At 37.8% G+C, this 25,065-nt stretch overlaps 1 protein-coding gene across 1 annotated transcript in view; it reads right to left on the reverse strand.

Moving 5' to 3' along the window:
• LOC133533058 (probable multidrug resistance-associated protein lethal(2)03659) overlaps window positions 1–25,065 on the reverse strand; it is a 68,524-nt gene that overhangs the window by 26,403 nt on the left and 17,056 nt on the right. The window contains exons 14-26 of the mRNA XM_061871989.1: window positions 23,552–23,677; window positions 22,049–22,180; window positions 18,566–18,665; window positions 16,931–17,081; window positions 14,609–14,682; window positions 13,427–13,592; window positions 12,257–12,383; window positions 9,578–9,728; window positions 7,781–7,890; window positions 5,574–5,697; window positions 3,404–3,513; window positions 1,579–1,693; window positions 1,034–1,268 (exon numbers count right to left, since the gene is read on the reverse strand). Of these exons, the coding sequence (XP_061727973.1) occupies window positions 1,034–1,268; window positions 1,579–1,693; window positions 3,404–3,513; window positions 5,574–5,697; window positions 7,781–7,890; window positions 9,578–9,728; window positions 12,257–12,383; window positions 13,427–13,592; window positions 14,609–14,682; window positions 16,931–17,081; window positions 18,566–18,665; window positions 22,049–22,180; window positions 23,552–23,677 (1,721 nt within the window). The remainder of the gene's footprint in view (window positions 1–1,033; window positions 1,269–1,578; window positions 1,694–3,403; window positions 3,514–5,573; window positions 5,698–7,780; window positions 7,891–9,577; window positions 9,729–12,256; window positions 12,384–13,426; window positions 13,593–14,608; window positions 14,683–16,930; window positions 17,082–18,565; window positions 18,666–22,048; window positions 22,181–23,551; window positions 23,678–25,065) is intronic.

Genomic DNA, 25,065 nt, shown 5'->3' on the forward strand with positions numbered 1-25,065 from the left:
ATACTCTATACAGGCGCTTATGTATTTTCTTACCTGAACAGGGGCCGTATGAGTGAGCTCTTGCCAGCTCTAGTCCTCCCAACGACGGCTGCCTTCTCAGCAGGATTCACGACAAAGCTTACACCCTTTCTAGCATACGTCGGGAGTTTTTCGTATATATTATTGATTATTTAACCTTCATACTCTGGGCATAGATGGTGGCGCCTGATACTTATAATAGCAACCAATACAATAGCGAAACATTGCTCGAATACTCTATACAGGCGCTTATGTATTTTCTTACCTGAACAGGGGCCGTATAAGTGAGCTCTTGCCAGCTCCAGTCCTCTTAACGACAGCTACCTTATCAGCAGGCTTGACAACCAAACTGTCACCCTTTATAGCATACATCGGGAGTTCTTTCGCATATATCATTGATTATTTATACCTTAATACTTTGGGCATAAATGGTGGCGCCTGATAGACTGAATAGCAACAACTGCAATAGCGAAACATTGCTCGAATACTCTATACAGGCGCTTATGTATTTTCTTACCTGAACAGGGGCCGTATGAGTGAGCTCTTGCCAGCTCTAGTCCTCCCAACGACGGCTGCCTTCTCAGCAGGATTCACGACAAAGCTTACACCCTTTCTAGCATACGTCGGGAGTTTTTCGTATATATTATTGATTATTTAACCTTCATACTCTGGGCATAGATGGTGGCGCCTGATACTTATAATAGCAACCAATACAATAGCGAAACATTGCTCGAATACTCTATACAGGCGCTTATGTATTTTCTTACCTGAACAGGGGCCGTATAAGTGAGCTCTTGCCAGCTCCAGTCCTCTCAACGACAGCTACCTTATCAGCAGGCTTGACAACCAAACTGTCACCCTTGCATACATCGAGAGTTCTTTCGCATATATCATTGATTATTTATACCTTAATACTTTGGTCATAAATGGTGGCGCCTGATAGACTGAATAGCAACAACTGCAATAGCAAAACATTGCTCGAATACTCTATACAGGCGCTTATGTATTATCTTACCTGAACAGGGCCTGTATGAGTGAGCTCTTGCCAGCTCCAGTTCTCCCAACGACAGCTACCTTCTCAGCAGGCCTCACGACGAAACTGACGCCCTTTATAGCATAACTTGGGAGTTCTTTCGCCTCGACCACTTTGGGGGCTTCGACGTCTTTGACCTTTTTATGGGGTTTTTGGGGTTCTTCCTTTTTAGGGGGTTTTTCGTATTCTAGGGATACATCTTCGAAGGCGATTTCACCTGCAATTTTATTATAAGTTAATGGATATTGAAAATAAAGTTCGTCGGCTCATAGAAAATCTCAACATCTGTTGTGAGTGACATTTTTGAAGCGTTTCAGTTTTTATATGTTTACATACTAAAATGAAAATTCGATTATCCAAATTTGTCCAGCAGCCATTTAAGTACAACATTGGTACAAAATCAGACGACTGGGTAGCAAATAGGTTAATTGAACTAAAAAAGAAGTACCATTTATGAGTCCAGGATGTACACAACTTATGAATATATATATATATTTTTTTACAAATTGGCAAATAAATAAGTGTACCTTTTTCTGGCCATTGCTCGAAGTTTAGGGTTGGATGGTTGGATTTCAAAGCTTTCGTGTCTACTTCCACTGGCTTCTCTGGCTGAAGGTTTGTATATTCTAACATTCTTTCCACCTGCAAACGAATAATAATATTATTAACCAAAAAAAATTTATCGTAATCATATCACAAATAACCCACAACAATCTTTTAGACCCAGTGGTTGACTGGTAGAAAATGCCTTAAGGCATTAAGTCCGCCATTGGTACTTAAAATTTTATGTGCAATAAAGTATAAGTATAAACAATATTGGGACATGGAAAAAGCAACAATTAAAATCAAAGTTTTTTTTATTGTTAATTAGAGTCAGACCACGATAAGTTCGCAGCGATTTTCTCAGCCCAAACAGTGCAAGTGTTATTTTAAATGTCAATCTCCTATGAAATTATGACGTTTACTTAACACTCGCACAGAATGGGCTATCATCATCGCTGCCAACTTAGCTTGGTCAACTCCAGTACATATTTCTAAGTATTCCCTTAATATACTTAGTATTAATATTAATAATAAATATGAATATAATAAATAAATAAATAATTCAGCCTATATACGTCCCACTGCTGGGCACAGGCCTCCTCTCATGTGCGAGAGGGCTCGGGCTATAGTCCCCACGCTAGCCCGATGCGGATTGGGGACTTCACATACACCTTTGAATTTCTTCGCAGATGTATTGCAGGTTTCCTCACGATATTTTCCTTCACCGAAAAGCTAGTGGTAAATATCAAATGATATTTCGTACATAAGTTCCGAAAAATTGGTACGAGCCAGGATTTGAACCCGCGACCTCCGGATTGAAAGTCGGACGTCATATCGACTCGGCCACCACTGCTTAAAATATGAATATACTAGGTGAAAAAGGAGATGGATAGAATGAAATTCCTCAGATTGAACATCAAACAACAGGTAATTTAGTTTAGACTCATTAACGAATATTAAAAAAATTGATTTAATTCTAAATATTTTCGCTTACTATGTAAAAGGAAAAAAAAAAAAAAAACCATATTTACTACAAACATATTCACTTACCAAGATAGGTAAATTCAGGTGCTTGGCGAGAGCAAGAGTCAAATGTCACGATTTAAATCGTCTGTCAGATGTTACAGGGCCTGATGATTATTACTACACAACTCAAGCAGATTGCTTGAATTTGCCGGCTTTCTTTGACAAAAAAGGCCGTTAAGACTACAAGGTGCCCGTGAGCATTGCGAGCCATTTTTTTCTCTTTATTTTGGCACAAACAGTCATTACAAAAGAGTTACATTAGAAAATATTACAATACAGTGCCGAAAACGTTATAGATTATAGTTATTAATTTTGTTGCAATGGACCTGGAGTTAACTTAACTATGAGAAGAATATGAAATTGAAAAAAGAAAATTTTAATTAAGCATTCCCGGTAATATTTAGAAACTAAAATTTCATATAACATTTTCTGGATTAGGGCTAGTTTCAGAGTTCCTAGTGTTCAAAAAAAGGGAAAAAAAAATTTTTTTTGTCGAATTTCACATATAACATTCTTTGCTTCTGTTGCCATCAGAAATGCACCGTTAAAATCTCTCGCAATGCTCACGGGCACCTTGTACATACCAACCAACCAATAATATTACCAACTAATAATTTTATGAGTTAAGCTAATTTAATTTAAGATCTAATATATTATTACTAGACAGCGTGGGTACTATAGCTTAAGCACATGAGAGCAGGCCTGTGCCCAGCAGTGGGACGTATATTGGCTGAATTCTTTTATTTATTATATTAATACTATACACATGTGTGGTTGACTCACCGATGTCATCTGATTCTCCACTTCAGCAGTCTGCCGCATGCCGTACTGACACATGCCTACCAAACCTATAACCTGCGTTATAGCCAAGCCGACGTTGCCTCCGATCGTATCTACAAAATAATATTTTTTTGGTAAAAATAGTACATTACGATACAAGTGCGAAAAATAGGAAATTCGAAACGAGTGGCGATAAATTGAAACACGACCGAAGGGAGTGTTTTAAATTAAATTAAATTAAATATCCGTTTATTTCAGGCCGGGGCCCATAAAGAAAAATGTTAGTTACAATTCCTTAAATTATGTTAGCACCTACTCGTATACAAAAAGTAATTACAATGAAATTCTTAATAATTATAAATTAGAATAGATAATACATAACAACAATAATAATTATAATATTCCACAATAACCAAATAATTAAAATAATCAAATTAATAATTCAAAATATAATACATAATTTTTACACAAGGCCGAGCATTATTTGCCTCCATTTATCATAAATGGGGCAGTCAAACCTATAAGCAAACAGGCCCAGGATGCTGTTGCTGCTGCTTCATACATAAGCATATTTATGTACATAAGTATTATGTACATTTCGTACATAAGTTCCGAAAAATTGGTACGAGCCAGGATTTGAACCCGCGACCTCCGGATTGAAAGTCGGACGTCATATCGACTCGGCCACCACTGCTTAAAATATGAATATACTAGGTGAAAAAGGAGATGGATAGAATGAAATTCCTCAGATTGAACATCAAACAACAGGTAATTTAGTTTGACTCATTAACGAATATTAAAAAAATTGATTTAATTCTAAATATTTTCGCTTACTATGTAAAAGGAAAAAAAAAAAAAAACCATATTTACTACAAACATATTCACTTACCAAGATAGGTAAATTCAGGTGCTTGGCGAGAGCAAGAGTCAAATGTCACGATTTAAATCGTCTGTCAGATGTTACAGGGCCTGATGATTATTACTACACAACTCAAGCAGATTGCTTGAATTTGCCGGCTTTCTTTGACAAAAAAGGCCGTTAAGACTACAAGGTGCCCGTGAGCATTGCGAGCCATTTTTTTCTCTTTATTTTGGCACAAACAGTCATTACAAAAGAGTTACATTAGAAAATATTACAATACAGTGCCGAAAACGTTATAGATTATAGTTATTAATTTTGTTGCAATGGACCTGGAGTTAACTTAACTATGAGAAGAATATGAAATTGAAAAAAGAAAATTTTAATTAAGCATTCCCGGTAATATTTAGAAACTAAAATTTCATATAACATTTTCTGGATTAGGGCTAGTTTCAGAGTTCCTAGTGTTCAAAAAAAGGGAAAAAAAAATTTTTTTTGTCGAATTTCACATATAACATTCTTTGCTTCTGTTGCCATCAGAAATGCACCGTTAAAATCTCTCGCAATGCTCACGGGCACCTTGTACATACCAACCAACCAATAATATTACCAACTAATAATTTTATGAGTTAAGCTAATTTAATTTAAGATCTAATATATTATTACTAGACAGCGTGGGTACTATACCTATAGATAGGTTTTAAATCGACACGAGTTGCAAAATACCTATTCGCACATGTATCGTACAACGTTTTACAGTACATATGGCCCTTTAAATGTCGATACAATAACGTAATATGCAAATTTTCGCACTAGTGTGGTAAAGTAGCACCTTATGTACTGTAAAATCATTTCTGGTACATGTTTTTATCGCTAACTGTACTTTTCATTCCACAGGCAACTAATACTCATCGAGACAGTTCTAAAAACTCCAAACTAAATTATTAATTAGTACAATTTCAGCTCAATCGAAAATATGGAAGTGGGTCAAATTTCCAAGATTTGACACACATTAACTACATACATACTAACAGAGCAAGTTAAATAAAAGCTTGTAACAAACTATAATATATAATTGTACAGCGAGCTGTAAAATAATGAATTCAAAGTGGATATGCACTTTTGCAGCGGTGTGTACATAACCAAGCACAAATTTGATTTATGAAGCTATTTCTAAACTCAATCTAAACATTACTTCGGCATTATAACGTAGACACGAAAATTATACTTAATGCCTCGTAAAAATATAATAGCAATATCCTACCAACACACACCAAAAATGATTGCTACGATATTTCTATAAGGCGTTCTTACCTTCGCTAAACAGGAAGAAGCTGAAAGTAACGAAGGCGAGGTAGAGGCAGCAAACCATGTCCATCCAGAAGCCGAAGGCTCTGTTCGTGTTGAGGACCAGCGTCCATGATGAACTGTGAAGGTCCTGTAGAGAAAATAAGCTTAGAATAAATTTAAAAGTAGAAAAATTACTGCCTTGGGTGGAACTTGAACTAACGGCATCTGGATCGATACTCCAGCGCTCTACCAACTGAGCCACCAATACCTCATCCGTAGACAACGAATTTTTCCACCATATGGGTCTAGGGGACCCTAGTGACATCTACTGTAAGAACGTTACACTTTTAGGAACTTGAACTCACGGCATCTGGATCGATACTCCAGCACTCTGCCAACTGAGCCACCAATACCTCATCCGTAGCCAACGAATCTTTCCACCATATGGGTCTAGGGGACCCTAGTGACATCTACTGTAAGAACGTTACACTTTTAGGAACTTGAACTCACGGCATCTGGATCGATACTCCAGCACTCTGCCAACTGAGCCACCAATACCTCATCCGTAGCCAACGAATCTTTCCACCATATGGGTCTAGGGGACCCTAGTGACATCTACTGTAAGAACGTTACACTTTTAGGAACTTGAACTCACGGCATCTGGATCGATACTCCAGCGCTCTGCCAACTGAGCCACCAATACCTCATCCGTAGCCAACGAATCTTTCCACCATATGAGTCTAGGGGACCCTAGTGACATCTACTGTAAGAACGTTACACTTTTAGGAACTTGAACTCACGGCATCTGGATCGATACTCCAGCGCTCTGCCAACTGAGCCACCAATACCTCATCCGTAGCCAACGAATCTTTCCACCATATGGGTCTAGGGGACCCTAGTGACATCTACTGTAAGAACGTTACACTTTTAGGAACTTGAACTCACGGCATCTGGATCGATACTCCAGCGCTCTGCCAACTGAGCCACCAATACTTCATCCGTAGCCAACGAATCTTTCCACCATATGAGTCTAGGGGACCCTAGTGACATCTACTGTAAGAACGTTACACTTTTAGGAACTTGAACTCACGGCATCTGGATCGATACTCCAGCGCTCTGCCAACTGAGCCACCAATACCTCATCCGTAGCCAACGAATCTTTCCACCATATGGGTCTAGGGGACCCTAGTGACATCTACTGTAAGAACGTTACACTTTTAAAACGGCTACCGGAGTTTTGGAAATTCACCCGTTACGACCCATACTAAATATATTTTTAACATGCAGAAACGTCTGCGGACGATGCTATTAAGCAAAGTCGAAATACATTTCCCAATTTCACCGTGATAATAGTGCCACATGGCGGACTTTAAACTTAAACTGATCCATTTTATTACCATTTGTGATTTTATTGACATTAAATGTCATAACGTCGGAATTTCCGTGTCTTCTCCAGCAGAAAGATAGCTGTAATGACCTTGAAAGCAGCTACCTTTTTTTTTTTAATACTACGTCGGTGGCAAACAAGCATACGGCCCACCTGATGGTAAGCAGTCTCCGTAGCCTATGTACGCCTGCAACTCAGAGGAGTTACATGCGCGTTGCCGACCCGAAACCCGCCCCCCCTCGATGAGCTCTGGCAACCTTACTCACCGGCAGGAACACAACACTATCAAGCCCGCAAAAGGAGATTTTTTGCTCCTGTTTCCTAGGTATTTATGTCACATAAATATTATGTGTTTTCATGTATTCGATATTTACATAAATCTCGAACACATTAGTTTCCGATGTTTTTACAGCTAGATATAAACATTATAGGTTTTATGATGTTTTTTGGACAAAATTGGAAAAAAAATCCTGTTAATGAGATAATTAAATGAGACCTATAACCTCTAACAGATTCTATAACCTCTTTTACAGTAGATATGGTGCTACTCATAGAGAAATAAGAAGTAATAGAGTGCTCACGAGTAGTAACCGGAGAGTAACCGGAACTCTATTTTCAACTCCTACGCTTACTCTGGTTATAATATTGGCTGAAAATCGTTGAGCATTAGACTTTTTCTTTGCCGCGACATCTATTGTCGAGTAGCAGTACTGAGAGTTCCACTACTTGACAATAGATGTAGACTACGAAAATAATAGTATTTTTGGTAACAAAACCGCTGTATTGAGTGAGCACTCTTGGTCTTTTTAATTCTCTTTGGTTTTAGTTAAAAAGTGAAGAATACCTGTAACTTATCGAATTCACGCGCTAGAGTGACCTGGGTTTCCTTGGTCGATCTGATGGTAGCTAGACCACCCACTGTAGCCGTGGTGTGGTTCAACGATTGACTGCGAGCTGAAACAATAGATTTATTTCATGAAAGACAATTACATAATAAATTTGCATTGATGTCAAAAATATAAGAATTTCTATCATGATCGTCAAAATAAAATAAAAATGAAAATAATGACAGTACTAATGAAATAAAATTATAGCTCCAATAAGGATTGTCAATACATTAGAATAACAGTAAGTAGGTAAATACTTACAAAATACATAGCGTCACTTTACTATTTAACCCCATAAGTCCCGCTGCCCTTTTAAAAGGACAACATTAAATCGAAGTTTGAACTATAACCTTGTTCTTGTAAAGTTGCTTTTCTTACTGCCGCTTGGGAGTTTCGAACAAATAACATTGAACTTATTATATTTTTTAAGCATAATTCAAGTTTCGATATCCTTTAGTGGTTTAAAAGATTTGCTGGTTTAAATACATCAACGGTAAAACGGTAAGACAAAAAAATAAACGCCTTAAGAAACATAAAAGCAACATTTCACCTAAGTACTATTGCTATGAAACTTTTATCAGGCGTTCATCAGTAAGACAAATTACTGTTACCTTCATATTAATGCTGGGAACCAGGTTGGATGGATAGATGGTAGATTCAATGAATGAACTGATGGACTGATAGATAGATGGACTGATTGATAAATTGATGAATGAATGAACAAATGAGTAAATAACAGATGGATTGATTAATTGAAGGATTGAGGAATTGATGGATAGGTGAGCGAATGAATTGAATGTATGAACGACTCACCTAAAGCTTCTATCCTCTTGAGCTCCCTACTGGTGCTAAGGAACAGGCTCCGCAGCAGGAACAGCAGGCCAGCCACGACGCCGGTGGGCAGCAACAGCCACCAGTTGACGAGACACACCACTACTAGGATGACTCACCTATAGCCTCTATCCTCTTGAGCTCCCTACTGGTGCTAAGGAACAGGCTCCGCAGCAGGAACAGCAGGCCAGCCACGACGCCGGTGGGCAGCAACAGCCACCAGTTGACGAGACACACTACTAGGATGACTCACCTATAGCCTCTATCCTCTTGAGCTCCCTATTGGTGCTAAGGAACAGGCTCCGCAGCAGGAACAGCAGGCCAGCCACGACGCCGGTGGGCAGCAACAGCCACCAGTTGACGAGACACACTACTAGGATGACTCACCTATAGCCTCTATCCTCTTGAGCTCCCTACTGGTGCTAAGGAACAGGCTCTGCAGCAGGAACAGCAGGCCAGCCACGACGCCGGTGGGCAGCAACAGCCACCAGTTGACGAGACACACTACTAGGATGACTCACCTATAGCCTCTATCCTCTTGAGCTGCCTACTGGTGCTAAGGAACAGGCTCCGCAGCAGGAACAGCAGGCCAGCCACGACGCCGGTGGGCAGCAACAGCCACCAGTTGACGAGACACACTACTAGGATGACTCACCTATAGCCTCTATCCTCTTGAGCTGCCTACTGGTGCTAAGGAACAGGCTCCGCAGCAGGAACAGCAGGCCAGCCACGACGCCGGTGGGCAGCAACAGCCACCAGTTGACGAGACACACTACTAGGATGACTCACCTATAGCCTCTATCCTCTTGAGCTCCCTACTGGTGCTAAGGAACAGGCTCCGCAGCAGGAACAGCAGGCCAGCCACGACGCCGGTGGGCAGCAACAGCCACCAGTTGACGAGACACACTACTAGGATGACTCACCTATAGCCTCTATCCTCTTGAGCTCCCTACTGGTGCTAAGGAACAGGCTCCGCAGCAGGAACAGCAGGCCAGCCACGACGCCGGTGGGCAGCAACAGCCACCAGTTGACGAGACACACCACTACTAGGATGGAGACCACTTCGAGGAAGAACTGAAATAATCAATCAGTTTTTAATAAGGAGCGTGCGTGATTTTGATTCGGACATTCGTGATCTGGGTGATTTTGAGAAAAACTTGTTAAGATAGTGATACTAAACAAATTTCCCTATGGGACTAATTAATAAATGGCGAATAAAATCGAATGAACACCTTGAGGGCCCGATGTAGACGAAACGAAGGATCCAATTTTTTTCACGATTTTCATATTGGTCCCATCGAAAACCTTCTTTGAATTTTTGACATTTAGGATCACGACCCCAAAATCACCCAGTATAGGTGGCAGCACTGGAGTCAAGTTTTAAAAGCTTGATGTGGTCATGACAAGTTATTAATTCCCATTCAGGCTACCAGGTGGCGTTGACGCGCGTGGATACGTCTAGCAAGATTTCAAAATTTTAGATTTTTATTATTGATTTATTTATTTATTTATAAGAACAATTTACACCAATCACACTTGCACTATCAATGAACACACTTATATACGAGTATGTCAAGGTGTACAAAACATTCTTCAACATATTCACACATCATCATCATCATCATATCAGCCTTTTATCGCCCACTGCTGAGCATACACATTCACACAGTCTCACAGTAAGTGATTTAGTGACTTACAGTAAGTGAGTTAGATTATTAAATCCCGTCATAGTTTGGTTTTAAATAGGCTTTCTGGTTTCTCGATCTTTATTATTTCTCGAGGCACGGGAATTCTCGACCCGAGTTTCTCCCGTAAGTATATCGAGAAATTTTGAATTTTCTATAAAACACCATGTTACTCATAGTGTTGTGTTCCTGCCGGTGAGTAAAGTTGCCAGAGCTCAACGAGGGGGGGGCGGGGTTAGGGTCGGCAACGCGCATGTAACTTCTCTGGAGTTGCAGGCTTACATAGGCTGCGGAGACTGCTTACCATCAGGCGGGCCGTATGCTTGTTTGCCACCGACGTAGTATAAAAAAAATGTTATTTTAATTTTTTTGCTTTATTACATATAAGACCCATAGGAGTCGTAGGTGAGATCAATAATCAAACAAATGATACATTTTTAATTGCCATAAATTGCACTTAATAGTCAACAAATCAATAATGAAAATAACAGGGATGACACGTGTTGAATTTTATTACAAAATCTAGTAAAATAGATAGCAAAAGGAATAAAGTAAGGGTACCATTCGATTCCTTACATTATATCCAAAAAAAATCGGCCAAGAGCATATCGGGCCATGCTCAGAGTAGGGGGTTCCGTAGTTACTCTTCCGTCACAATAAGCTAAACTGGAGCTTAAAGTATAGTAGATTATTAACCAAAGGATGAAGTGTGGATAGTACGTCTTTTTACTATGAAGGGGATTTTTTTTGCGATAACTCAAAAACAGCTAAACTGATCATGTCCGCTATAGTTTTCAATTAATGTCTTTCTTAAGCTCTACTTCCACGATTTTTTTCATATTTTTTGACCTATGGTTCAAAAGTTAGAGGGGGGGACACATTTTTTTTCTTTCGCAGCGATTATCTCCGAATATATTCACTTTATCAAGAAGGTTTGTTGTATACCAAATATATACATAAACGCAATATTTAACCGACAAAATCGCAATTTTAATTTTTTTCATACTTCAAGCTGGTCTCTTGGTGACCGTGACGTCACGTTTGCTTATCGTTTTGTTGGGAGCGTTTCGCGAGTGAAGTACGACTGTCGGACTTTGACTATCATTTCTGACTTTTGTATTGCTTTAATGCAATGGGTCCCATATATGGTAGACATTTGATTCTAAAAACGAACCTGAACGATTGATACCATTAATAAAAACCGGACATGTGCGAGTCGGACTCGCCCACCGAGGGTTACGTACTTTTTAGTATTTGTTGTTATAGCGGCAACAGAAATACATCATCTGTGAAAATTTCAACTGTCTAGCTATCACGGTTCATGAGATACAGCCTGGTGACAGACGGACGGACGGACGGACGGACGGACAGCGGAGTCTTAGTAATAGGGTCCCTTTGGGTACGGAACCCTAAAAATTGTCATGTAGCCTATTCTCGACTCGAGAATTCTCGAGCAGAAACCCTGGTTTTAAAATACCAGATGTAATAAAAAACTTTACTTTTAAACGAAACAATATTTCTACTCACACTTATTTTACTCACTTATAGTAAATATGCGAGTTAAACCTACAACTAGAAGAACTATAGGCGTTCCACCAAAAACGTAACTTTTATCTGATCATATTCATTACAAATCCAGATCCAATTCAAAACCTGTTATTACAATCAGAATACACATCTAGAACTAAAAGCTCAACGAGTGCGGAGTGTTAGGGCCGGCAACGCGCATGTAACTCCTTTGGAGTTGCCGGCGTACATAGGCTACGGAGACTGCTTACCATCAGGCGGGCCCTATGCTTGTTTACCACCGACGTAGTATAAAAAAAACCTACATCTGCTATCTGCATTCTCAAGCACTGAAAAATTGATTAATAAAGCCGTAAAATTATTATAGCTTTTAGGTTTTTCTGAACTTACCCCAAGACAGTCGACCAACGCCACCGGCAGCAGTGTATCAACCTGCCCCATGTCCTTAGAGAACCTATTCAGGATGCGGCCGGAGGGGTTGTGGTGAAAGAACCACATTGGTGCGTTGGTTACTCCCCTGAAAAAATACGTTATTGTATTAGATTAATTTGAATCATTTCAATGAGTTGAGAAACTATTTTTTAAATTATTTTGAAAACAACGTCATTATTAATATCGTATTAATCTGTCGTTTTTTTTACCACGTCGGTGGCAAACATGCATACGGCCCGCCTGATGGTAAGCAGTCACCGTAGCCTATGGACGCCTGCAACACCAGAGATAATACATGCGCGTTGCCGATCCTTTAAAAACCTGTACACTCCTTTTTTGAAGATTCCCATACTGTAGCCCCTCGGGAAAACCTCGGCAGGAAGCTCATTCCACAGCCGGAGCGTCCGCGGGAGGAAATTCCTCTTAAACCGCACAGTGCGTGACCATTTAGGTTCTAGGGTGTGAGGATGAACACCCTGCCGACGGCGGGCGGTGCGGTGATAGAAAGTAGCCGTGGGCATCATGTCAAAAAATTCTTCAAAGCACAGCCCATTGTACAAGCGGTAGAACACACACAAGGAGGCAAAGTCTCTCCTTAGACTTAAAGGTTCAATACCGCTTGTGAGTTTGGGATCGTCGACGATTCGTACAGCGCGCCTTTAGACTGAGTCGAATGGTCCAAGCTGGCATGCAGGTGCTCCTGCCCAAAGGTGACAGCAATAGTCGTCTACCAAGCTCTCAAAAAAAAAGGACCCTTGTATTTATCCAGGCCGGAGATCGTTACCGGGCAATCGTTAGTTGTTCTTGTCTTCCGCTCCCCACCCACTCGGGCCGCCCCAGATTTGTTACGATGGTTTTTTTTTTTTTGCACTTAAGAAAATTTGCAGTCAAAAAGCAGCTTTATTTCGATTTTAATAAAACTTCTTTTCAACTGGGGTTAAAATGGCCGAAGATCTCCATACGTAACAAAAATGGGGCGCAAAATACTGGACGGAGATCTCCGGCCTGGGTAGATAGAGTAGAGGGGTGCTTTTTTATCAATTGATTGATTGGATTAATTGATGATTGATTGATTGAATGATTGATTGACTGATTGATTGGTGGATTGATATTAGGGTAAAAAGTAACCTGAACATGGTGTCGTGCAGTGTGATAGACGCGCGTATACAAGTGTTGTAGAAGAGCACCAACTTATTCCAAGTAAAGAATATGCAGATTCCGATGAGACTTGCGTACACGTACACACATTGGTTGCGGGTTAGGTGGAATATGTTGCCGGATACTTCGGTGAATTCTGAAATAGAAACAAAAAAAACTTTTTTGAATACTACGTCGGTAGCAAACAAGCATACGGCCCGCCACCATACCCTATGTCACCATAGACTATGGACGCCTGCAACTCCAGGGGTGTTACATGCGCGTTGCCGACTCTAATACTCCGCACCCTCGTTAAGCTCTGGCAACCTTGCTCACCAGCAGGAACACAACACTATGAGTAGGGTCTAGTGTTATTTGGCTGCGGTTTTCTGTAAGATGGAGGTACTTCCCCAGTTGGGCTCTGCTCTAGATCTGGAATGACATCCACTGGCTGTGCCCTACCACACAAAGCGAGATGACATTCACAATGCCTCTCTTTTGGACGTAGTTTAAGGACGTGCCCGGGTCCAAAATTAAGTTTATCGTCAAAAAATTTCAATATTTCTATGTACACATTTATCGCCGCCTTTGATATTTATATTAATAAATATGCTTAAAGAAAATATAGAATAATTTAACAAAAATTCAATAAGGAAGCCTTCAGGCTCTATCGAGAGATCTCTCAATTCACTCATGCATTGCAAATAATGGTAAGTCAATGTGTGTGTCACGCGTAAATACTAGGAAATTGGTGAAGCGCTGGTGGCCTAGCGGTAAGAGCGTGCGACTTGCAATCCGGAGGTCGCGGGTACCAATGAGTTTTTCGGAACTTATGTACGAAATATAATTTGATATTAACCAGTCGCTTTTCGGTGAAGGAAAACATCGTGAGGAAACCGGACTAATCCCAACAAGGCCTAGTTTACCCTCTGGGTTGGAAGGTCAGATGGCAGTCGCTTTCGTAAAAACTAGTGCCTACGCCAAATCTTGGGATTAGTTGTCAAGCGGACCCCAGGCTCCCATGGGCCGTGGCAAAATGCCGGGACAACGCGAGGAAGAAGAAGACTAGGAAATTGGTGGATGATGGAATCCTAGTTGTGTCTTAGCGAAACTACGTCCTTAGTAATCTAGGTCTTTGGTTTAATAATAATGTACTAAATATAATGTACATACCTGGTGTAGATAAAGGTGGTGTTTGGTTTTTGGCGGCTGCGACCGCTGCGCTATTAGCCTCTTCCATATTTACCCTGTGAATAATATAAACAGTGAAAACGGGTCTCTATTGTTTCCTATAAAGGTTTAAGTCACGGATCCCTTTGTTTGACATAATTATTGAAAGTCATAATGTAATGATTGTCAGATTATCATTAGTCATAACTTTGAAACCGTTAACTTCTCAGGAGTTTCGTAAGGTTATCCTATAGATAGTTTAGGTTAGGTTAGGTTTGTTTAATGGCCATCCTGAAAAGTAACGCGTTTCTGAGAAAAACCAAATTATGACTAACGAAAATGCGGACAAACAATACATTATGACTTAAAACTTTATGGGAAACAATAGAGACCCTCTCAGTAACGTGTAACTTTTCAGGATTGCCACAAAACAAACCTAACCTAACCTATCTATAAATTCAAAATTCAAAAATTTATTCTGCAAGTAGGCCTCAAGGGCTCTTTTACAAGTCAGTAAAACATTATAGTAACATCATATAGTGACATGAAAAATACATAACAACATTTATAAATACAACAGCCAATACCTGGGTAAACATTACATTATAATAAACTTAAAATAAATAATTACTACAATACAATAGAGATGTATAGTATCTATGGTTAAAAATACATTAAATCTGGAGATGTAAAAGGTCCTCGATGTCAGAGTACTAATACTAATAAGATTTGGAGGTGTAAAGTGTCTCCAAGTGTCAAAATAAAATTTATACTAAATAAATAAACCGCGTCTGGACTGTTAAACTGGCAGTCTCATAAACTAATGCTACAGAATACATAACTAGTATGTACCAAGTCAAGAATATTATACAATATTACAGAGACGTATAGTCTCCACGGTTAATACATAGGATAACCTTACGAAAATCCTGAGAAGGAATGTTTTCAGAATTATGACTAATGATAACCTGACAATCATAACATTATGACTTTCAATAATTATGTCAAACAAATATGAAAACAAATAGATAATATCGTCTGTAGACAACAAAAATTCACTAATTGAAAAAAAATTATAATCAAAAATCAACCTTGTGTTATTACTAGTACGATTCACAATGGCTCTGAAGTTGTAGTAGTAATGAGTGAGTTTTGGTTGTCAACTGACGATATAGACCTATTTTACACAACATTTGATTTAATTTATTGATATTAACACAATAAAATATTCTTAGATTAAAATGAAAGCAAATCACAGCCTCCAACACAATAGAACCTTGTTCTGTTGAATAAATGTACCACATGTAGTGGTAAAACAAGTGCGAGTGGGACTCGCGCACGAAGGGTTCCGTACCATTATTTATAAAAACGGCAAAATAATTATGTTAGTTCTATGGGAGCCCCCGTTAAATATTTATTTTATTCTGTTTTTAGTATTTGTTGTTATAGCGGCAACAGAAATACATCATCTGTGAAAATTTCAACTGTCTAGCTATCACGATTCATGAGACACAGCCTGGTGACAGACGGACAGACGGACGGACAGCAAAGTCTCAGTAATAGGGTCTCAGTATAGGTAGGTTCGACCCTTTGGGTAGGGAACCCTAAAAAATGATGACTTGATTGATTGATAAATTTATAAAATAACTAACCATAATATTTATCACAATTAATTTGAACATGAATCGACATGAATTTAATACATTAATTAACGATTGAATTAAATATCTTACCATATATAATTTTAATCAACTTAAACAAATTGCTGCTCCTTATATACGGCGAGTAAATCAATGATTCAATTAAATAATTTAACTAACCATTCCTACAGCCATATGTCAGTTCAATAGACGAGTAGTACTCTTGCGATCTATTTGCTTGCCATTTTCTCCCCCTATTTTGTATACGGACGTAACAATATTGGGATAATTAACCATTTTCAATTTTAATCAATATTGTACTTTTTTATAACCTAACTTGAACGAATATAAAAATATACTTTGTTAAAATGAATGAATGAATAAAAGAATGAAACTAACCATTCCTTGAGCTATATGTCAGTAGATGAGTAGAAGCCTTGCGCCACTAGAAAACATGTGAACATTATGCCGTCACTCTTACTCGTCACTCTACGCCGAATCAATTATATGTCAGTAGACGATTAGAAAACTGGCTAGGTCAGGGCAGATTGAAAAAGATTGAGAACCCCTGCCTTAAGCCATATGTCAGTATAATTTTTTTGTGATCATAAATAAAAATTTCAAAAAAAAAATTGTCGCTCTTTATATACGCCGCATAATTAAATAATGAATTAATGACACTAACCATTCCTTAAGCCATATGTCAGTAGACGAGTAGAACACTTGGGCCAGTAGAAAGCAGGTGAACATTAAGGCCATCGACCATTTGGTGCCGCCACTCTTTATGTACGCTATGTAGACGCCGTTATCCACAGATCCTTTGTGCTGGGCTTCTCCTAAAAAAAAGTTATTACGATACAATACAAATCCTCTTTATTGCACAACCTCTGAAAAACTGTACATGGAAACACATATAATACATGAAGATAGAGGTAAACAACAGGCGGCCTTATCGCTACAAAGCGATCTCTTCCAGACAACCTTTAGGTGGTGGAGAAATGAAACTTATCAAAACGTAACCATTAAAAATATGTTTTAAGGAGGGTTATGTCTATCGAGCATAGGTTTATTTTAATATTTAGAGCCCCGGGCTTCAGCCGCCCTATGTAATGAGCACAAATTCATTTTTTTCGGCGTGGTCTGGAAACGTCGTGCCTGCTCCGTCCTTCGCACCCTGCCGCCCCGGAACATGGCCCCCTTGGCCCTAGGGTAAATACGCCCCTGTTTTCGAGCGTATTTATCTATCTCCCTTATTCACAAAACATACCAAAGCCGTGTTAACTTTTGTTTTTTTCTAACAAACACAAATGTCAAAAGACAAATAAGGACGAATAATTATAAAGACCTGGTTAGACTTAACAGGCGTTTAAGAATATATATAAGTCTAATTATAATCGTAACTCAAAATGACTCGAAACTCATAATTCTTAAGGCATAACCATCAATTATATTCTGTATCATTAGGTATTTAAATAAAAGTAAACAAAATCTACCCTCAAATTCTTTAAGCCACTTGAGGGTAGATGAAAACATTACATGATCAAATAATGTAGGTTAAAGTCAGCTCGTTCAGTGACATATCAAGGTGGTTTTGTATTTGGTTGGTTAACAAATAAATGTTATAACTACCCGAAAATGTACAAATTGTTTACTTTTATTTAAATACCTAAAGATACACCCCCTTATTCATAAACGTCTACTAAAATTGACAAGCCGTTAATAATCGTTTGTCCCTTTCCGATGTATTAGTATGATGGAAAGCGACAAACGATTATTAGCGGCTTGTCAACTTTAGTAGACGTTTATGATTAAGGGGGAAATAGTATAGAGTAAAACTCTATAGTTAAATAATATTTTGTGTCCATGGGCGATCGGTAATTAACTAATTACTTACCATCAGGCGATTAGTCCGTTTTTTATCATTAAAAAGAAGGTAAGCGATTTTGATATGTCTTTTTATTGAAAAACACTTTTTAAAAATAAATCACGGCAAATATGTAACATTTATAAATGATATACGAAGTTTTACATTTTTTTACTTTCATAAGTAATAGTTTCTGATTTTTAAAAGCGTTTTTCAATGAATAGCCACATCAAATTTTTTTCTTAATATCCCACAATAAGCTCAATAAGGCTTGGGCTGAGGGTACTTAGACAGCGATATATATAATATATAAATATTTATATATACTTAAATACATAGAAAACACCCATGACTCAGGAATAAATATCCATGCTCATCACACAAATACATGCCCTTACCAGGATTTGAACCCGGGACCATCAGCTTCCCTCCTCTTACATCATTAAAAAACAATACCTTCGTAAGTCGGGTCCAAATAGTTGTCCAAATCGAGATTGAAAGACAGCTGAGACGCCTCGGACATGGAGCGCTGCGATCGCAACTTGTGGCTGTGTTCCTGGTGAGAAAAACGATTAATATGTAATATTATAAATGGCGGAGTTAATGCCTTAAGGCATTCTCTACCAGTCAACCAATTAGAGGAGTTAATTAGAAATAGAATACCAATTTCCGTCCGATCTACTTCTAAATAAAATAAGTAATTATAAAAAATAAAATTCAATACCCTATCTAATTAATACCAAAATGGACCTGAATGGAGAATTTCAATTACGCAAACAGTTACGTTGTAACTATTATAAACTAATGACATTTTATAATATTTATAGCAATCTACTTTTTAATCGATACAGATATAGCTAATTAATCAAATATAATATAGTGTATAATATGATACGATTATTAACAAACGAATAAACTACCAAAGTCAATTTTATATAACGTACACTTCTTTTGCATTCCGGTCTTAAATTTTCACCGCCAAGTACACAGTTGTAAACCTTCGAAAAATATCCAACAGTTCAAATCTAGGCTTAAAAAGTTGTATATAATCATCAAAAGGAATTCCAGGATATACACGTTACCAGCCCGGAGAGGGATGCGTTCATAAAGTTAACTTTTAGGTAAATACTAACTTCATGTTATTTATTATTCTGTTCCAGTGTCCCGTAAAAACTCTTGTTACCTACTTAATGTTCAAATTTTTTTCTCAATTGTATAATTCACTAAATGTCCAAACCTGTCCAATTACCTGACCAAGGGCGGGTTTAAATCCAGCAAGCTGTACCCGCACCTTTTTTTTTTAAATATTGTAGGACATTATTACACATTTTTTTTATATAAAGATAGGCAGGCGTTTGACCACGATCTCACCTGATGGTAAGTGATGATGCGGTCTACGATGAAATGACGATGAAATTGAATAAGTCCCACAGTAAGCTCAATAAGGCTTGTGTTGAGGGTACTTAGACAACGATATATATAATATATAAATATTTATAAATACTTAAATACATAGAAAACACCCATGACTCAAGAAGAAATATCCGTGCTCATCACACAAATAAATTTGTGTGATGAGCACAGGATTTAACAGGATTTGAACCCGGGACCATCAGCTTCATAGGCAGGGTCACTACCCACTAGGCCAAACCGGTCGTCAAAATTTTTCATTACTTACACAATCAAATAGTTGCACATTGTTGAGATAAATACTTACCTACACTTTGTACCTAAGATGGACTACTTACCTACCTAACATTTATACCTAAAAACTGCTGTAAAAAGAAATGAAATAAACGTATTTGTATTTATTTTAAAAAAATGATTCTTTTTTATTGCGACATGCAGGTTCTGCTAGGAGTCAGAGGAGACTGCAATGCACATTCTCTGTTCCTGTGGACCACTAATGTCAAAAAGAAGTACCCACTTAGGGCGGCATGTATTGCAACCCTATGAGGTACAGAACATTACGGCCGAAAGAATCTAGAACATCCTGCATTCCACGGGCATTAGTAATGAACTTTAAAAAGCCGTCACAATAAATCACTGATTGGTCGATGTGGCACTCAAAGGCCCATAAAACCCCAATAGTAATAAATTCTTTATTCTCGTTTGACTAACGCTTTTAATCTCAAATAAAACCTCTTACACACAAAACAGATTACGTGCAATTTGACTGGAGATACGTATAAAATTGTATATTTAATTTGTTGCTATGCTAATGCATTATCGCATTGGGTTCAGCCTGTAATGATAATTGTATGTGTGGGAAAAAAAAACAGATTGGTCGGGAACCGTAGATTCGATCTTGACCAATCAAATCTAATTTTCGACGTTATTCATTCATATGGAAATTTAATTGTTTCGTATGATTGTAAACAATTGCATTAACCTATTTAATTGATAATTTAACTGCTTGACGTAGAAGGGTCATGAAGCATTAGAGTTAGACCAAGCTAAGTTGGCAGCGAAACCTAAAACTTCTAAGAGATTATTTATTTTTAACTTTATTGCATTCTCCAGTGGTAGAGAATGCCTATAGTGGCATTAAGTCCGCCTGTTGTACTCTTTTTTTATGTGACTGTCATAGAAGTTTGACGTTTAATATTCTCTCTATTCTATTATATTTTGACGACGGGTTTGGCCTAGTGGGTAGTGACCCTGCCTACAAAGCTGATGGTCCCGGGTTCAAATCCTGGTAAGGGCATTTATTCGTGTGATGAGCATGGATATTTGTTCCTGAGTCATGGGTGTTTTCTAAGTATTTAAGTATTTATATATATTTATATATATCGTTGTCTAAGTACCCTCAACACGAGCCTTATTGAGCTTACTGTGGGACTTAGTCAATTTGTGTAATAATGTCGTATAATATTTTTTATTTTATTTTATTATGACGTTTAAATAACACTTGCACCGCCTGGGCTATCAAAATCGCTGCCAACTTAGCTTGGTCTCTAACTGTATCCATTTGTTTATGTTGTCTTAATATGGTTAATATGAGTTATAAACAATAAAGACAGATTTATTTTCACGGCACTGCGCGAAAATGAGGCAATAGACGGTCTAAAACTTCACTAGAAAGTAGCGCTCAACCTGAACCAACAGTCCAACAATCCATGTCCGTCCGCCATCAGATATATAGGAGCGGCCGAGGTGCTCGAAAATATGCACAACTCTAACACCTTGAAAATAGAGTCGTGTTCAGATATTTGTGAACGCTTTGGCCGCTCCTATATATCTGATGGCGACTGTACTCGTACTACGACTACTACGCTTTTATTTCCATTCACTGACTGGTTGACACCCAACCAATCTCAGCGCGTCAAGTTCATTAGGTCATTGATGATAATGCTTATTCTAATAAATTCAGTGCTAACGCTAGAAAGTGACTGTGGAAGTGGAATCTTTTTAAATGAACAAACTTACTACTTTTCCATCACTTTCTAGCCTCTTCAACAATTTTTTCCACCGAACGGGCAGAGTCGGCGCATATTTCACATTTGTACGGACGTGACCGGTTTCGGACGGACTCCATCGCCTACTGTACAGGCACCAAGGCTCGGAAACCGCAAACCGTTATCATGTACTTGGCGCAAAACCTTTTAATTTCGGTTTCGCTCGAAAAACTGTTATTTTTAAACCGGTTTTTATGAGAACAGTTCTTGTCAAATTAACCGGTTTAGAGCGATAAAAACCGGTTTGTTTACACGATCAGGCCGACCGGCCGTTTCGTTACTCGTCGAATAAACCGGTTTTTTAAATATAAAGTTCTTAAAACGTTCACGTTCTTATAAAAGTTTGGAGGGAAACCGGAATAAACCAGTATTTTATAGACCGGTTCTGAGCCTTGGTAGGCACATTAAAAATGTGGGAATCGTACATAAAGTAATCAGAAGAAATACAATAAAAATCAGGGTAAATGAAACAGCAACGTACCACACTGTCCTGGTTCTCATAGACTATCTTCTCCTTCTGTTTTTTCTCTTCTATCTTCTCCCCCATTTCGATGAGGGCGTTGAACTCTTGCACGCCATTTTGGAGTTCGTGGTACGTGCCTTGTGCTACAATCTAAATAATATAAGTTTGTTTAAAAAAATATTTAATAGAAAATGAGGAATAATTAATAACATCAAAGAGTATTTGAAATAGAGGTGTTTTGTCAAAGAAAACATTATATCCTCATAAATTTACTGCCATTTATCGATACATTGTTAAAACTATAAGAACTCCATTTGATTCTGAAATCATCAAAGCCTACCAAAACGCTTCATTCTTTTAATGATATGTATTAAAATTGTTAAATATCAAAAAGTGGCGCCATCTAATAGATCAAAGGCCAAAGGTATGCACCAACGTTTCGAGCGATGGCGCCATAACCTTTAGGTTGTGCCCGGTAAGATGGCGCCACTTTTTGATATTTAACAAATTTAACATATGTATTATATTCATTAATAATTTAACATATATTCATTACGTTATTCAAGTAATCATTTAACCTTTATTTAATTGACATTATGAATAATGTCATGCATATTAAGGTTATTTGATTAATCAAAATTGATTAGTTTTTTAGTCGGTTATTTTCCTAATGATATTTTAAATTGTTTCTAAAAAGTTTACAAATATCATAATAAAAACAAGTTTACACATATACCTATAAATACCTATTAAAATCGTTTTAACCTTTTATAAAGAATAGTTGATTATACTTGTTAGGAAAGTTAGCAATTTTCTGCGAAAACTACTAACCATCCTTTTTAGGGTTCAGTACCCAAAGGGTATCCGTCTGTCTGTCCGTCCGTATTCGTCTGTCTATCCATCTGTCACCAGGCTTTATCTCATGAACCGTGACAGTTCAAATTTTCACAACAAAAAATACTAAAAAGTACTCTGACATGGGGACCTTTTACATCTCCAGATTTAATGTGTTTTTAACCATAGAGACTATACATCTCTATTGTATTGTAGTAATTATTTATTTTAAGATTATTATAATGTAATGTTTACCCAGGTATTGGCTGTTGTATTTATAAATGTTGTTATGTATTTTTCATGTCACTATATGATGTTACTATAAATGTTGTATTGACTTGTAAAAGAGCCCTTGAGGCCTACTTGCAGAATAAATTTTTGAATTTTGTATTTTTGAAACAATCTTCCCGACACATGAATACAAGTGGATCCCAAACTAGGCTATGCCTGTGACTTGGCTCCTAGGATGCAGTTGACATTTGTAGATATTACACAGACCTATTTTAAGTATTATATAATTGGTAAGACTTAGTATACGAGGAATAAATAAGTTAAGTTAATTTAGTTAAGAACAGATTGATAAACTGAGAAGAAACTTACAACTAATTACTAACTAACTTACAAGTTATGGTGAGTGTTGTGTAATTGTGATGTGATAAAGAATATAAAATGCATTGTTAGTATTACCTTTCCAGAACGCATGACGCACACGTTGTCAGCGTGGCGCGCGTAGTGCGCGTGGTGTGTGACCAGCACAACGGCCGAATGCTTTAGGAAGCCGCGAATACAGTCCTCGTACATCGCCTGTGCCACCTATAAATACAACTTTATTTTACCTTTACATTAAAAACAATCTTCTAGTACTAGTAGCCCAAAGACCTATAACTCATGGCTCTGTGACCTAGCTATAGACCTCGCAAGAAGATTGATAAGCTTAAAAAATATAAATACAAAAAATACTTCGTTAGGTAATTACGAAACGTTAGAAAAATTATATGTAACTACTGAACCTGGTTACAATATTTCACGAGAATCGGTTGAGAATTGCGACCTTCAGAGGAGAACATCAGGACATACGAAAGCAAACCCGAGTCAAAATGGGCCTTCGCTAACGCTTCGGTCAAAGACACCTTCAATTCCATTTCATTTCGAAATATAAGTTTAAGTAAATATCGCCAATAAAATAGTACATTACGATACAAGTGCGAAAAATAGGAAATTCGAAACGAGTGGCGATAAATTAAAACACGACCGAAGGGAGTGTTTTAAATCGACACGAGTTGCGAATTACCTATTCGCACATGTATCGTACAACGTTTTACAGTACATATGGCCCTCTAAATGTTCGACACAGTAACGTAATATGCTACTTCTCGCACTAGTGCTATAAAGTAGCCCCATATGTACTGTAAAGATATTTTTTTGTTTTTTTTTTTCAATTTCTCAATGTATTTAAATTTATTATAAAATTTTATGTTATGGTAAAACTGGCACTGAAAATGATTTTTTGCAAAGGTTACTTTTCACTTTTTGACATCTCTCAATAAGGATAGACTACGCCCCATAATGGCATCATCGCCATCAAAAAGCCATTGACGACCGGTTTGGCCTAGTGGGTAGTGACCCTGCCTACGAAGCTGATGGTCCTGGGTTCAAATCCTGGTAAGGGCATTTATTCGTGTGTTGAGCATGGATATTTGTTGTTTGTTGGTGTTTTCTATGTATTTAAGTATTTATAAATATTTATATATTATATATATCGTTGTCTAAGTAGTCTAGAGACTAAGACTTAGTCAATTTGTGTAATAATGTCCTATAATATTTATAATATTTATTTATTTATTTAAAAAGGCGTTTTGCACCAAGTTACAATAAGAAGATGGTTTTTTTATTATTTAGCATTTACTTTGAAACTAGGCGAAATCCAGAAAAGTTTATATGACATTTTAGTCTCTAAATGTGATCAGTACCCCTAGTGTAAATATTTTCGACAGCGAAACGTGACGTACGCGTTTGCGTTAAGTGTCATTTTGTATGAGATTTTTGACTTTCCAAAACGTCCCGCTTGGCGCGCTGTTCAAAAACCCATACAAAATGAAACTTAACGCAAACGCGTACGTCACGTTTCGCTATCGACAAAATTTACACTAGGGGTACAGGAATACACTGTTAAAATCTTTCGGTTTCCTCATAACATAATA

The sequence above is a fragment of the Cydia pomonella genome, chromosome 28 (assembly GCF_033807575.1).
Source record: "Cydia pomonella isolate Wapato2018A chromosome 28, ilCydPomo1, whole genome shotgun sequence".
NCBI classification, from domain to species: Eukaryota; Metazoa; Arthropoda; class Insecta; order Lepidoptera; family Tortricidae; genus Cydia; species Cydia pomonella.